General features: G+C 56.1%; 2 protein-coding genes across 5 annotated transcripts in view; both read left to right on the top strand.

The window, feature by feature from the left end:
- Nucleotides 1–659: 659 nt before the first annotated feature.
- On the top strand, nt 660–8,064 carry RHBDD2 (rhomboid domain containing 2). The gene is made up of 4 exons (XM_076354582.1): nt 660–822; nt 2,020–2,421; nt 3,215–3,365; nt 5,569–8,064. Exons 1-4 carry the CDS (start codon nt 675–677, stop codon nt 5,999–6,001), a joined length of 1,134 nt encoding a protein of 377 aa, XP_076210697.1. The 5' UTR covers nt 660–674; the 3' UTR covers nt 6,002–8,064.
- A 3,722-nt stretch (nt 8,065–11,786) lies between these two features.
- The window catches only part of POR (cytochrome p450 oxidoreductase), a 31,936-nt gene continuing 27,791 nt past the window's right edge, over nt 11,787–15,931 (top strand). The window contains exons 1-2 of one of the 4 annotated variants that reach the window (XM_076354222.1): nt 11,787–11,849; nt 14,266–14,401. The gene's annotated coding sequence lies outside the window, so the exon portion shown is untranslated. Of the gene's footprint in view, nt 11,850–12,941; nt 13,181–14,262; nt 14,402–15,931 lie in introns of those variants that run through there. The other 3 variants (XM_076354224.1, XM_076354223.1, XM_076354225.1) reach the window with 3 other exon arrangements.

Here is a 15,931-nt window from a genome sequence, read left to right as displayed (position 1 = left end):
CGTCCCTCTCCTCACGCAGGGGCTTCTCAGGGCGAGGGGCTCCTTCGCCGGAGCGCCCCTCCATCTGCCGCTTCCCTCCAGGCAGTGGTGCGTTCAGCCGGTGCATGCGCAACACTGTAGACAAACAGCAAAGTTGATGCCGTTTCAGCAGGTTTCGCCTGGTTTGTAATGCACTGACGTGGAGGAGGCCCGTCTTTGGGCAACCCCTCCATTTGCGCCAGGGTGGGTGGGCAGACGCAGCTCCGGTGCGGGCGCTCCTCTCCACCTCCATCCGTCACACCTGAAGGGAAACGCTTGGCACTTCCAAGCAGCCTAACCCCGCCGCACGGCAGCGGGGAGCGGACGGGGCTGTGCGGGGCCCTCCCGGCTCGGCGGGGCCGGCCGGGCCTCCCGCGTCCTGGGCAGGCTGTGCCTGGTGGAGGGCCGGCAGTAACCCAGCCTGGGGTGGGCTTCCAGCGACAGCTCACACCTCTCCCCGGGGATATTTTTCCCTTCTGGGAAGGGAAAAAATAATAATAATAATAAAAAAATAATTTTTAAAAGGGGGGGGGGGGTAACCCAAAACACCGCCCGCCCGTCTCCACGGTAACGGGGGCGCCGCAGCGCCTCGCGTTGCCGCGGCAACGGTCCAGGCCTTCCGGCGGCGGCCGGAAGCGGGGCGGCGCGCGGGCAGCATGGCGGCGGGGTGGGGGCGCCCGCCGGCCGCCGCCGCCCTCACGCTGCTGCTGTCGCTCGGCGCCTCCGCGCCCGGGCTGCTGCGGGGAGCGCCCGCCGCCCGCTCCGCCGCCTCGCTGCGGCCCGCCGCCCTGCGCGCGGGGGAAGGTGAGCGGGGGCCGCCGGGGGTGGAGCAGCCGCTGCCTCCTTGGCCCCTCCGCCTCCCCGGCCCGTTGCCCCCCAGCCGGTCCCCCGTTACAGGCCTTCCCCAGGTGTCCCGTCGTCCCCCCCCCCCCCCCCCCCCCGCCCCGAGCCTTTGCTTCCCTCCTCTCCGGGCCTTCCCCGTGTCCTGCCCTGAACCCCTTGGTCCCCCCCTCCTCAGCCCCCACTTCTGGGCACTTCCTCGGGTCCCTCGCCGAGCCTGCTGCTCCCGCCGTGGCCCGCCTCTCTGGGCCTTCCCCACGACCCGCACTGTGCCCCTTCCCCCCCTCCCCTTTAGGCACGTCCCCTGGCCTGCACCGAGCCTGCGGGGCATCCATCTCGGCCCCCCTATATCAGGCTGCTCCCCCCTCGGCCCCCGTCTCCGGCCCTTGACACTGCAGAGTGGGGGGGGTATGCTGCTTGGAGCTTGGGGGATTTGTTTTCCTCGGTCCCTGTGGTATCCACAGAACGATTGTTATCACGCCCTCAATTACCATGTTTCTGCTCGCCAGCGTGCAGCGATTTCTTTTAGCAGTGCAGTGCTCTGAGCTGATGGGTGAATTCAGCCACCTCCTCACGTGTCTCCAGGGGGGCAGTCAGGTTGCACCGGCTTATGCTCTCAACTGCTGTGTTTCTTGCTGTAGGTCTGAGGTTGATGGGAGGGAGGCGGAGAACTCTTTGCCTCAGTCCTCACTGAGGGCCCGGGAGAACGGCTAACCGGAGGGCCTGGGGGCACTTCTGAGGTCTGTTAACCTCCGGGCATTTTTTGTGAGAAAAATCAGCCTTCTAGCAGCTTAAGAAGTGTTTATCTTTTGAGCAAGATCATAGTTACGGTAACAGTCATTTTTATGTCTCTTGCCTTCTCTTTTAATGAGACTGAAATTTACTACAGATTCTGTTGCTTTTTTCCAGGCAGCTTCCCAGGAAGCAGCAAGAGTCAGCCCATATGTCTGCGATACCCAAGATAGCACTTGTTTTAACTCGATTTGGTTATTTACGCCTGGTTTTAAAGGCCTCAAGTTCCTTCCCTTCTACACCAGGATAGAAATGAAAGCTATTAATTGATCCTGTAGGCTCACTCTCCCTCTGCTCAAGCATGTCACTGTAGTGGTTTAAAACAGATTCGTTGCTGCCCCTGCCTTTCTGACGTGCTGGTGTGCTCAGTTCACAGGTTGGTTACCTACATCTTTGTCTATGAAGACCTGATATCCTTGACCTGCGGTGCCGTTATCATCTGGTATTTTGCCGGCAGCTTTGAGAAGAACGTTGGCACTGTGAAGCACTGCTTCCTCACCATGGCGTTTGCCGTCCTCTCCGCCCTCCTGTACCTCTTACTCGAGACCGTTGTCTCGAGGGTGTCAGAGGTGGAGGATGCCAAAGGATTCATGCCAGTAGCTTTTGCTACGTTGGGTGTGTCCACCACCCGCTCGCGGATGAAGAGGACGCTGTTTTTTGGCGTTAGAGTTCCAGTGGTGCTGGTGCCATGGTTTATGCTCTGCATAGCATGGTTTATCCCCGGCTCTTCTCTCTTGAGTAACCTGTCTGGGCTCCTAGCTGGGGAAGCCTGTATCCTTTCCAAGTGCGAAGCCCTAAACCAGAGTGGGATCCCTGGTTCACGCGGGGGAGGTCGTGCTGCAGTTCTCGTGGAGATGCACTGGCTTTATGGTGTCTCCTGGGCTCTTGCTCTGCATTGGGATAGAGTTAATTTTCTTCCTGGTAGCTGGTACAGTGCTGTGTTTTGGATTTAGTATGAGAACAATGTTGACCGATGCCCAGCCAGTCCCCGAGCAGCGGCCCCCCCCCGGGCAGCTTTCCCCCAGTTTATGTGCTGAGCGTGACGTCCCATGGTATGGAATGTCCCTTTGGCCAGTTGGGGTCAGCTGTCCTGGCTGTGCCCCCTCCCAGCTTCTTGTGCACCTCCAGCCTGCTCAGTCGGTAGAGCACGGGGAGCTGAAAAGTCCTTGGCTAGTGTAAGCACTGCTCAGCAACAACTAAAACATCGGTGTGTTATCAACATTGTTCTCATCCTAAATCCAAAACACAGCACTGTACCAGCTACTGGGAAGGAAAGTAACTGTATCCCAGCTGAAACCAGGACAGACTCTCACTGGCTTTGCCAGTCCTCATCACACCCACATCTGCATTTGTTTTTCACCTCGTGCTTCCACTTCCCCTGCGGCTTTAGTGCACGCAGAGAACATGGAGCTGAGAAGGGCGATGGTCTGTGAAGATGGCGCTGGGTAGAACTGGGAGAATTCTCCAGGGAAAGTGGTTTGTGGCCTGAGGGGGATTGCGTGTGGCTGTGTTAGAAATGAGCGTGTTTCGTCTGCAGTCCTCCTTAACATGCTGCTGTCTTCAGATGGTCTCGGCTACTGTTTCTGCTTGGATTTTCCGGAGTCGGTGGGCTCTAAGCTGGACCGGGTGTTCCCTTTCAGCCTGCTAAGGAGGATACCAGGGCTGAAATATATCCCAGGGTCCTTAGCGGAGAGAAGAGCCTTCGAAAGCAGCAAGTAAGTACAGGAGTTCCTGCAAAAGATCTTATGATATAGGGGAATTTGGAGGCATAAATGGAGGCATTAAATCGCCTTTAAAAGCTGTATTGTGCTTGTCGTGTTCATATCCTGGGTGTTAAGGGGAACATACTGACCCACTGATGTTGCACTGGTGACATTACTGTAACTAATACGCTATCACACATTAACTCAACCAGGTCTTTCAGTGAAAGCTAAATTGGGGTGAAAGACCTCTCATTTGCTGCAAGGGCAGTGTGTACAGATGCGAAGGTATTGCAGCTCAGCTAACATGAAGGCTAAATCGTGCAGTTCTGCCCTAACATCAGGACTTCTGGCATTTGTTCCTGGCTGTATTGCTCCCTGGGGCGTGATCTTTATCTTTCTTTGCCCCACCTTGCCTCCCAGGAATGCTGTGAAGGGAGTCGTGTCCAAATCTCTGTAGGAGCAGAGCATTATAACTTCAAGATGTCACTTACGAAGTTCGATGTAGACCTTTCAATGCATGTTTTCAGTGTCAAGGCAAGATTGCTTTACTGAAAAGAAACCTTGGGGCCTGTGGCTGATGTTCAGGAATGGTTTTAAATTCGTGTATATTACAAGCCACGAGAACTCACTTGTATTCTAAAAAGCTTGGAAATCTAGGTCAAATTTTTCCCTGTTCTAAGATGTCATTTCAGTTTCACAGAGGAAGGATGGCTTTCTGCTCAGGGTTAAGTTCTATGTATTGTTTAAGCCATCAGCTCACTGTAAAGCATTCTTTGAAGGGGAGGCATTCCCAAGTGTTTGCATCTGCCCTCACCCATGGGGAAACCATAAAAGAAACCCTTGCCTGCAGCAGGAATGTACCCCAGATCGATTAGGGCACTCAAACGTGCCAGTGCTTGCAGGGGAGGCCAGGCAGATCCAGCAGCATTTGTGTTTTTACTCTCTTCCTTCTGTGCAAGTGTTGCTTTTGGGAGGAGGGCCTGTCTTGCTGCGTGCTGAGCCTGTGTCTGCATCAGTCTGATGCATCTGCTAATAACTGTTGTGCACAGCGTCTCGGCTCTGTGTCTAAACCTGCTTTCTTTAGGTGAGATGACATAAATAGACTGTTCTGGCTCAGAGGTATTTACATAAACATTTGACTATCAAGCAGGGCGTGGGAAGGTGTTTCTAGGATGTTTCCTTTTCTGCAGCTAAATTTGCATGTCTCCGTGTCTTAGACACAAGTTCTATATGTGCTTCTGGGGCTTAATTTTTATTATTTTGATTCTTATTCCCAAGTAAAAGCTCTTGATGGTTTGGGTTTTGATTTTTTTTTTTTTTTTTTAAATTTTCGTAAGACTTCAGGCATCAACTTGCCACCAGACAGGAGACATTTCTAGGAGGTCCAGGCTTTGATATCACATTTGTGTCCACAAATAAAACAAAACAAAAATCAAACAAAAACCAAAAACAAACCCACATTAAAAAAAAATAAATAAATGCAGGCCCGAAACCCCCAGCGTGAGCCAGTCGCTTATTCTTGCTGGGAATCTGGCGGTCACGGTCTTCGTGAATATTGTCTTGATTCTCAGCACTCATCTTAGTGTTGTGCGTGGGCTGAGCAGTACTCCTGAAGTCCCAGAGGCTTTGGCTTCTAAGCAGATTGCCTCTCTCTTGATACGTTTCGGCGGGATGAGTCATGCCTTCTGTTGGCAAGGGCTGTTTCTAGACCTTGCTTCTGAATGATTAATTTTATTTGTAACTCTCTCCTCCTTCCCTTTTTGCTCTATACCCTGGGCTCTTACTCACACCAAAGGCCTTTATGGCTTCTTGATAAATAACACTTGGCAGCTGTGACTTCTCCTGATTAATAACTTAGCAGATGTGTCATTCAGCGGAAGGCAGGGAGGATGCGTACGGAGGTCTTAAAGCACGTCGCAGTTTGGCTTGCGTATTCCCTGCAGAGAGACTCGGGGCCAAGAACCGCACTCGTTTGGGGGGTGTGGAATTGGTGTGGGTTGGGAGTGGGCACATCTGTCCTGGGAGGCCAGTAAACCTATTTTCATTCAACTGCTGCTTATAACAAGAGCTTCTCTTGTAGTGAATCTCTTTGATGGATTGCAGTGACCTTTCTGAGCATTGGTCAGGAGGAAATCTACCCCCGGGGCACTTGCAGTGCTAATTAGGCACTGCCAGTTCTGAACACAGTGTAACCTTCTGTTTTCTTCCTGCCCAGGGTTAAGCCTGCACCAGGCGCCTACCCCACCCAAATCTACTACTGCTCTTCGCCTCCGGCTCTTCCCGCTTTCCAGATGCAGCAACCTGACGCTCAGAGTCAGGGGTTTCAACACAGCTGTGCGCCGGGATGCGGCCATGCTCTGGGACTCGAGGGATCTCAGCATGGCCATGCTGCAGGACACAGCCTCCCTTCTTCCCCCCAGCAAGCCAGAGGTGCCTTCAGAGAGTCTTACGTGCAGGCCCACGCTGGAGCCTCGCCTGGACAGTGCTGCCAGCTGGGCAAGTTCTCTCCCCCGCAGCGCGTGTGCCCAACTGATCCACGGACACCCGCAGGCGTGGGCCCCCTGGCTGGGGTTCAGCAAGCATCAGGGTATCCAGCAGCCACAGCGGCTCCTGTTTCTGCTGAATTTTCGAGAGTCCAGGTGTACTGATCCTCCAGAAAGCAGCAGGACTCTCATACCGTGGCAGGACCATTGTGTGATGCTCATGCGGCAGCGTGTTGCTGGCATCTTTGCTGGATCTGGGGTGACTAGTGCAATGGGTTGGTAGCTCCACTGTAGCCCATTCCCCTGCTCCCTGGCACAGGCTATTTTAATTATAGTTCCTTTATAAATTTTTTTTTTTTTTTTTTTTTTTTTTTTACTTTTTGATATCGCTGGGGGATGGGGACTGTATCACCTCTGTGCGCTTCTCATCCTTTCGGAGTCTTTTTTTCATTGCTGTATTTAGCAGCTGCCTTTTTCCACGCTGGCACTAGAGTTACAGTGCATCAGCTCCCCAACTCAAGCTAGGAACCTAATTGTCAAAACACTGGACTAATCTGGGCTTTAACCGGGCTGCAGCAATAAGGACGTGTCCCATCTGCACTGAGGCTCTTAGCCTCTGAGCTTGTTTACAGGTGTGACGTAGCTAGGACCCAAAAGAAGCTGAAATCATGAAAGCCTTAGTTTATAATATTTGAGTGGAGGAGGACAGATGTCTGTTCTAGAAGTCACTTCTCCGCTAAGAGTGTGCCTTGAAGGGGGCTTGTTAAACCAGGGCTGGGGCAAGAGGACAGAATACAGAACACCCTTTTCTGCCCCCCAAAACACAGCTCTAAAACGCTGAAGGTCCTTCTTAGCTGCAGCCTGTGCATGCATCGACACGTTGCCTTCCTTATCTGATAGCACTGCACTAGCTCAGCCTGTGTTGCCAGCGCTTGTTGATACGGCAACCTCAGATGCGTGCAAAGGAGTGGAAGGCCCTTTAATAAGGGATTTTGGCCACTTGTGGAGCAAACGTATATAAACCCAAGGAGCTGGGAGGGACCTTAACAGTGGGTTAGAAGAACTAACTGGAGTGTAGCTATTCCATTGGGGGTGTTCACACTGCTCAGCTTTAGATGTCTCACCCACCAACATTGCCACAATCTCTCTCTGTTTTCTTCAGGGCTGGTGGAAAGGCGTGTGGGAGAGGGGAGTTTTCAGCAAGGGATTCAGAGCAGGATGCAGCGTTTGGTGCCTGTGGCAGTAACAAAGGAGTTTGGTTGAGTTGGTGGGACTTGAGCTTTATTTCCAGCTGTGTAGCTGCTTTACTGTGCCATGCCCGGGAGGAATCTGCTGTCTCTGTGTCTGTAAATCAGCCAGGATCTCAACTATTGCCCTTGACTCTTCGCTTAGAGTTTTGTGGTGCTCCAAAAAAAAAAAAAAAAAAAGGTGCTACATGAAGCACGAAGTGCCATTCCTGCTCTTGGAGATGTTCTTGCAGTGCCTAACCTGTCCCCCAGAAACCGCGGTAGCCTCGGGGCTCTTCCATGCTATCAGTGAGCCGGGGTCATGGGCAGCATTGGCAGCTGCATGCTCCAAAGCACGTACGTGCCTCTTTCTTTTTTTTCCCCCTCTTCCGTGTCTGAAGGAGCCCCGTGTTGCCCTACAGCCGCTCGCTTCTCCGGCAGCCCTTCTGGGATGACTGCCGCAGTTACGTGTGGCCTCGCAGGGCCTTGCTTTGGGGGAAGGCCAAAGCGAATGCTGGGGACTTAGACCTCAGATGCACGTTAGTAAGAAGCTCTGCTCGCAAAGGTGGGCACCCCTGGGCAGGGGCTTTCTGCAGGAGGATGCAGCAATTTGGGAACCAGCCTGGAGTTGGTGGCCAGCTCCGTCTCATCCCTGATTGTTTCACCCCTCCATGGGATCACAAATGGACTTGACTTCATGGTCCTGTTTTTCCTGCTGACAGCAATTGCTTTGTTACATGATTAGTGTGGAGCAAGAACAGGATAAGGTGCTTGTCTGGAACCAGGAAAGAAATGCTGGAGGTAACACCGAAATGTTGATGCTCCACTCTCATCAGTGCCTTGATTTTCCTCCTTGCGAGATCCTTGCCTGTAAACCTCGGAATTTTATCACTGTTTTTTCCAGAAACGTGCAGAAGGGTGATGAGGACTGGGAGCAATTGCAAATGTTGCGTACCTCCAATTTGTAAGCTTGAAACGCAATCTGAAAGACAAACTACTACATCTGCGGGTTTGCTTTCAAGTGGGGGGCTGGAGCGTGCCGCTCCGGGTGGTGGGCCGGGTGCGATGGGGGCTGCGGGGCAGGCTGCGGGCGTCTGATGGGTGCTAGCTGCGGGGCAGGCTGGTGGCGAAGGACGCGCACTGGGGACGAGCAGTACTGCACATCGGAAAACGCTCGTGGGGCTGGAAACCGGTTATTTTTCCTTTCCGACTCTTACCAGTTGATCTGGTAAGAGATTCGCTCTCCCTGCAGAGCCGTCAAAGGGATGGCGTGTTTCCAGTGAGTAGTTTCAGGGTTTTACAGTGGTAAAGGAAGCCCTGGCCTAGGAGAGTCACCGTAGCGTCGCTGCCGGCAGCGAGAACAGCCCCAAGCCCGCCTGGTGTGGGGAACAGGCAGCAAACCTCCTTCCAGGAGGTGAGGTGGGCCCCTGGCAGTGGGGGGATGTGCCCACGCGCGAGGGAGCAGGTACCAGCCAGTAACTTTTCCATGCCGGGACGAGGCAACTGCCAGAGCCTTCCGGGTGAGCCCTGGGGATGGGACGTGGCGGGATGGGCACAAAACCACAGTTCGGGGTCGTTTCCTTCTGCTCCCAGCTCTTTCGTGAGCTTCCTGGTGACCTTGGCAGATCACTTGGTCTCTCTGATCTCTACGGCTTCCACCATGTCCCCAGGGCCGTTCCGAGTCCAGCTGCACGACTGCCACGGCACCTGCCTGTCCCTTGCAGCCTGCTGTGCCTGTGTTCAGTGGCCTTCAGACGGACGTTTGCAATGATTTTTTTTTTTCCTAGTGAAGTCTGTTCCCTGCCTTTCCTGAGGGCAGCCGTTTCGCACTGAAATGCTGTCGTATAAATGGGCCGAGGACCTTCTGCTTCTCCAGCAGCGGGGTCCAAGCAAGTCCCAGGCCCCCAGGGCTGGTAGCAAACTCGTGACTCCTCGCCCAGGGAAGGGAAATCGCTGGGAGAGAGGGAAGGGGTCGGGATGAGACATTTGCAAATGTGTCTGAAAGCGGAAAGGAAGAATTAAATTTGCAAGAGAGGGAGGTAAAAATCATCGTTGAGCTTTTTGGCATTTGCCTAACTAAGCTCACGGCAACGTTACTGATCGCGCGTTGCAGTACCAGGTCATTTCCTTGGAGGGGAGACAGAGAATTAAAGTTCCTAAAGCGGGGGGTGGGAGGGAGGGAGGAAGGGGAAAAAGTCAATAACCCCCCCCACCCCTGTTCGGGCTGGGATGGCTGCCCCTGGGGAACATGCTGGCCCTGAAGGTTTGCTACTTTGTGCCTCCGGTGCGTTCCCCGTAAAACTGCCACTTCTTTCCATGTCAGGATTGCATCTGCCCTGCGGGCAGGGTGCGCGGGGAGTCCAGAAAGCCCCTTGGGTTGCCCCCCCTGTCCTCAGGCGGTCACTGCAGAGCGGCAAGAGTCCGGGGACAAGTGCCGGGAGCCGAGCCGGCCGTTCCCCTGTGCTCGGGGCAGTGGTCCTGCGGCGGGAAGGAATGCTCTGGGAGAGCCCAGCTCCATCCCCTCCGCTCTTCCGCACCCGCCGTGGCGCAAGAGAACAGGAGTCGGGGGCACGTGAGGAAAGCAGAACCGACTCGGACCTACATCGCCACCCCGGCTGGGAGCAAGCGGGGTCCTGCAGCGCGGGGAGGCCTGGCAGGAGACACCGATGTCAAAAGAAAAACCGGTCTGCGTTTCTTTGCTTTCCTGTTGCTCATCTGTTTGTGGCAAAGCGCACGCGTGCAGGCAAGTTAATCCTGCACCGGGGGCCAGGTTAGCTGTGCCAGGGCACCGCCAAACACCGCCGCCGTGGCTGTCCCACTGGGTTCCGGCTTGCTTGCCGGCACCATGGAGGCTCTGTGGCCAAAAGTTCAGCCCCAGCCCGTGCTGGGGATGGAGGAGAGCCAGAGAGGTGTGAGCTCGCACACGCCCCGGGGCGGGTGGGAGAAATGCGTGTGGAGGCAGAGCACCAACCGAACGGGTCCCTGCGGGCTGGCCGGGCTGGGCTTCCTCGTCCACCCGGGGGGGGTTTGGGCTGGGTGCGATGAGAGTCCAGCTCCTTCCCCGCCGGGAACAGAACGGGATGGGCTGTGCCGTAATGCCTGTCCCCGCTCCGGGCACCCGACGGGCTGGGGATGACCCCAAACCATGGACCAGCTCTGTCCTGCAGTCCCCTCGGGGCCGGTGCAGGCGCATCCCGGCCGCTGCGATCTTTAACCCGCAGCCGTTCACCCCGTGGGGGACGGTCATGGACCAGAGTCACCCCGGGGAGCTTCCACGGGGTCGATCCCAGAGCTGCTGTGGGCGGCAGTAGTGCCCGGGTGGCCCCGCAACCCCGAGCCCTCTGCTTGGATGCCGTCATGAAAGGGGGTGTCCCTGCAGCCCTGGGCATCGCTGCCCCAGAGCCGGTGCTTTGTGGGTCAGTGCCCCCTCCTCGCACCCCTCCTGGCCCCATGGGTGCCTGCCGGCTTAGCTGGCACAGACTTTGCACCTTCCCTTGGGGGTTTTATTGATTCTGAAGCGAGCATCAACACAGCAATAGCGGCAGGACCATGACCTCAGATATGCCAGTGCCTGGCCAGCCGCGGGAGGGGAACCAGCCCCGGGGCGACCCCACGTACGATGCCGGGGGTCAGGACCTGGCCGCGGGGCTGCTCGGTGGGGGTCAGGGCAAGCTGTGTTCCTGGCTTCGGCCGGGCTGGGCTCAGCAGTCGCGACCCAGCTTCACAAAAAAAGGAGAGAGGGGAGCACCAAGTCCCTCCGTGCCCACGGGAGCCGGGGTCTAGGGGTCCGGGTTGCGAAACCTCTCCAGCTGGGACCGCTGGGGACGGTTCCGGAGCTGCTTGTGCAACTCCCCGGTGGCGGCAGCGCGAGCCTTGCGAGAAAGGCCTCCCCAAAGCACCCGAATCATCTGGTTTGCGGTTAAATCGGGAGCATTCCCTTGCTCTGGCTGTCAGCCGGCCAGGCGGAGCACCCCCTCGTTTCCCAGGGAGGGGCGGCGGTGACCTGCTGCTGGGTGCCGGCCTCCACCCCGGGGGTCCCCCGGCCCCCTGCGGGCCCTGCGCCGGGCAACTGGCCTCGGGGGGGCTGGGGGGTTCTGCACGGCCCCCACGGGCGCCCAGGCACCGTGCACGGCCAGGGCCGGGGGTCCTGGGGCCGGGGGTCCTGGCTCAGACAGGGCCTCTGTCCGAAGCTGCTTCGCGCCCTGACCCCAAACCCCGACCCCACCTTGACCCCAATGCTGGCCCCAACCCTGACCCCACACCTTGACCCAACCCTGACCCCCACTTTGACCCCTGACCCCCTGCTTACACCCCACTGTGACCTCTGACCCCTAGCCCTCTGCACCCCGACCCCCACCCTTGACCACAGCGCACCCTAATCCTAACCCCCTCCCCTGCACCCCCAGCCCACCCTGACCTCTGACCCCTGGCACCCCTGACCGCTCCCCGAGCTCGCTCCCTGACCCCCACCTTGACCTTTGACCCCAGCACCCCGCCCTGCCCCTAACCCCGACCCCGCACCCTCCCCAGTGCTCCCTGTCCCTTTAAGACCCCCCCGCCTCGCCGGGCGCGGTGGGGCCGTACCAACCGCGCCGCCGCGGGGGGGGGGGTGGAGGGGAAATCTCCTCCAGCGGGCGCGCTCGCAGCCCATTGGCGGGCGGCGGGGGCGGAGCGTGTCCCCCCTCCCTCCCCGCGCGTATGCCCGAGTGGTGCGATCCGCCCTACGTGCCGGCCGCGCCGGGGCTGCGGGGCGCCGCCGTCAGCGTCGGACAGGCCGGGCCGGGGCGGTGGGTGCCGCGGGGGGCCGGGGCCGCCGCTCCCCCCCGCTGGGGCCGGGGATCGCGGGCGTCCGTGGTGGGGCGGGCGGCTTCCGGGGGAGCCGGGGCCTTGGGTCGGTCCCCAGTGGCTGAGGGGAGGCGGGGCCCGGGGGTCCCCTGTGGCTGAGGGGGCCCGGGGGTCCCCTGTGGCTGAGGGGGGCCGGCCTCGCACACCTGGGTCCTCTGTGGTGGAGAGGGAAGGGCCGGCATCCCCTGAAAGGATGGGGGGGGCTGGTGTGGCTGGACTCCCTGTTATTGGGTGGGGGGGCTGGTGTGAGTGGTCCCCCTGTTATTGGGGGGGGCTGGTGTGAGTGGACTCCCTGTTATTGGGTGGGGGGGCTGGTGTGAGTGGTCCCCCTGTTATTGGGGGGGGGCTGGTGTGAGTGGTCCCCCTGTTATTGGGTGGGGGGGGCTGGTGTGACTGGACCCCCTGTTATTGGGGGGGGCTGGTGTGAGTGGTCCCCCTGTTATTGGGGGGGGCTGGTGTGGCTGGACTCCCTGTTATTGGGTGGGGGGGGCTGGTGTGAGTGGTCCCCCTGTTATTGGGGGGGGCTGGTGTGAGTGGACCCTCTGTTATTGGGGGTGGGGGGGCTGGTGTGAGTGGACCCTCTGTTATTGGGGGTGGGGGGGCTGGTGTGAGTGGACCCTCTGTTATTGGGGGGTGGGGGGGTGCCCCTATTGTGCCTGGCTCCCCGGGGGCTGTGGGGCAGGGGGCTTGCCAGCACCCAGGCGCCGGGATCCCCGCCGTGGGGCTGAGGAGGGGGTGTGAGGCAGGGCGGGAGCCAGCGCTTGGGGCCCTGCCTGCCCCGCAGGCTGCTGCCTGCCGAGCCCTCCTGGCAGGTCCTGGGCCGGCAGGCTGGGAGAGGGGTGCTCCAGGGTGATGTCCGCCCTGCCTCGCTTCCACAGTGCGCTGAAGGGTTGCTTCTACTTACCCCATCCCAGGCTGTTGCTTGTTAAAAGGCTTCAATGAACTTCTTTTTCTGGCCCTTCTCTGCAGAAAGTTATTCCTGGCACCTAACTGACGCCTTTGCTGCACGCCGGGCTGGTTTGCTGTCCTTCCGCCTATTTCTCTTTATAAACTTTTGCTGTGTTGGAATACTGTTTATCCCTGTCTTTTCCTGATGGAATTGCTTTGGAGAGTGAAATTCTCCCCTTAGGGAATGTGCTTGTCGAAGGAAATAATGGAAAACCCCCTCTGTGGGAATACTGAAGCTGGAGAGGGTGAAGACACCTGGATCGCAGTGTTGGGAGTTAGTCATCAGCGTGGAATTGATTCTTAGGAAGTCATCTTATTTGCAGGAGTAAGCACAGCTGGTGCGGCTTGGAGCGTGCTTTGGTCTGCCAGTGTTTAGACTGTGGGTTAGCTTTCAGAGCGTGAAAAGAAATAGTAATGCTTGGTGGAATGCATATAGAGAAGAGGGATCGCTGAGGTTTTCTGCCTAATCTGAATGAATTTGGAAAACTGAAATGGGATTGTACTTTATAGCTCTTTTTAAAAAAGCAGAAACATATATCCAGTTGAGAAGCTGGAAAAGTACAAGAAAGGATCAGGTCTCTGTTTCTAATTCTGAAAGTGAAACAGCATTGGTGGGGACATCCCTCCTTCCACAGGGCTTTATGCTTTGTATGGACCATAGTGAGGAGCCGCGGGATTTAACTTTTTTGTTGTTGTTCTTAGCCAGCAGAGCTGTGCTTAGTGGGGTGCTCTGATGCACGCATCCTTTTGCTAGACAGAAGGGAATGTGCTTTCTTTCAGTATTTCCGTAGTTCTCTGAGAAATCCTGATGAGCTGTTGTGCACATGCAAAGCAAACTTGTGGATTAATCTGCTGCAAGATGAGGAAATCTGTGTTTTGTCGGGGAAGGGCTGGTGAGCTGGGCCCTTCCTGGAGAAGCTGAAGTTGTCCCAGCACAGCTCTTGGTTTTCCTTCAGATGTGTCTTGTGATGGTTGATTGCTCTGAGGCAGGGTGTGCACGGCACAGAGTGTCTGGATTCGGAGAGTCCTCTGTGTTGCACGTGGACGTGATGGTGCGTGAGAACTGTATTTGCAAAACGCTTTCCCATAAAGTGGGGAAGAAGCAGGGAGGATACCGGCACTACAGGAAAAAAACCTGACACAACTGAGCACCTTCTTTTAATCTAGTGTAAAAGCCTTGGAGAGTAAGGTGAAGAGTGGGCAGGAAGGAGGATGTAGTGTCACACAGCTGGCTTAACCCTCTGTTACTTAGTCCTGCTCTAATTGTGACAGAGTAAAACCTCTTGCTTTGTCATTGCTTTGCAGTTGCCTCCTGTTCAGTCAATAATCTCTGGGGTGGTGCCTTCTGGATAGCCAGGGTTGAGCAAGTAAGTGCCTTCTGCAACTTTTATTTTGTTTCTTCCAAAGCAGCTGGAGGAGCTCGACGGGGCCGTACGACCAAAACTCCTTGTCTTGTCTTGAGGGAGGCTTTCCCCGCTGCTCGCCGCCCTTCGTGCTGGAGCTCACAGGCCCCATCAGCGCTTGCTTGCAGAGCTGTTGGTGCAAGGTAACCTCTTTCTTTTGAGCGTTGCAGGTTGTGGAGCATCTGTGGGCGCAGTCGGGTTTGGGGACTGGCCGGGAGCTGGGAGCGATGGTTTCTTTACCCAGTTCACCCGCAGCAAAAGCGGCACGTGGAACTGTGTCCGGATTGAAATCTGATTTGATCTTTACTCTCTCCTTTGTTGCGATGCAGCCAAGATAACGTGTTTGCTCAGTCCTGAAGGACTGAGGAAAAGTCTTCTCTGCTCAGGTCTGCGCTCCTGCCATCTCCTCCCCATCCCTTTCCTCTGGTGTAAAAGAAAGCCACCCAGCAGTTACCTCTGCTGACACTGAACTTTGTTCTGTTTGCTGATGTGGGCTCTCCTACCTCTAAAAACACAATTCGTAGAACTTGCATAAGTTGCTTTCCCAATGTGATCATTTGATCCGAGTGGTGAGATTACTTCATACACACTATCACTGAGAGTGAGTCACGAGCCCTGCAGTGACAGGTGCACCTCTGCCAAGATGGCTTTTTTTATAGAGTTTGAAATTTCATATATCGGAACAAATAATCGCAGGCTGCTCATAATCTCTTGCTGCTTCTCCCCAAGTAAACATTCAAGTCAACTGTGTGCTGCTGATCGCTCACGGAATTCAGAAAGAGTGGAAGAGGAGCGCTTGTATCTCTGGTGGCTTCTCTAGGGCCCCAAGTCCAAAGAGTGGCTGAGTTTGACCTACGGTGGCAGATTATTGTAGTATTCTTGCTTAGTTATCACCCACTTCTGGGCCTCCAGTTATTCCTTTGCAAGGAGTATCGTAGACTTACTGACTAATTTTCCTTTCTGTTCTCGCTGTATGGAGTAGGAGATGGGGAGCTTCGGACTTAAAGGTAGGGTTGGATTTTTCTCCTTGGAAAATCTGGCTCTGGCAGTGCACGTGCAAGTCTGCTGGGAAGGTTTAGTAACCAGCTTAGGGAGTTGGTAGGTCTGTCTTTGCGGCGCTGGCAAGTACGCTGGATCTTGCTGCATGGTTGCTTGTGAAATGCATCTATTGGCTTGCTTTCACGGGTCATTGCTAGCATCTCTCGGCACTAGCTAACTCCAAGCTTTGGAGGAGCAAGTTGATAAAATGCCTCCAAGGGTTGTGCAAGCCCTGGTTGTGCAACAGGGCTGTATGCATAGCTGCTGGAGCTTAGAGGAGCAGCTCGCGTTACGAAGGGAAAGAAAAATCCTGTTTCAAGTATCTTCTGTTTACGCTGACCGTACTGGGGTGGGAGCGTGGGGTTGGAGAGCCGCAGTTTTTGCAACTCAGGATCAGCCTTTCAGCCTGTGACCCCACTTATTCCTTGCCTGACTTGTCTGTTGTCCTGTTGCCTCGTGTCCCTTTTCGGCACAGGGATATCCGCTTTGGGTACGGGATTGATGTTCTGGGGTCTGCTGGTGCACACGGTTGTGTGTGATTGCGGGGGACTGGGCTGGGTAGTTGTCTGTATTTCACAAGTGTTCAAAAAAGTAAAATACAGCTCAGGTTGCCTTACCCGTAGCAGGCAGGGAGG

This window comes from Aptenodytes patagonicus, chromosome 17 (genome assembly GCF_965638725.1).
Source record: "Aptenodytes patagonicus chromosome 17, bAptPat1.pri.cur, whole genome shotgun sequence".
NCBI lineage: Eukaryota > Metazoa > Chordata > Aves > Sphenisciformes > Spheniscidae > Aptenodytes > Aptenodytes patagonicus.
Note: the sequence above shows the minus strand (reverse complement) of the source record. Positions and strands in the feature narration are given on the sequence as shown.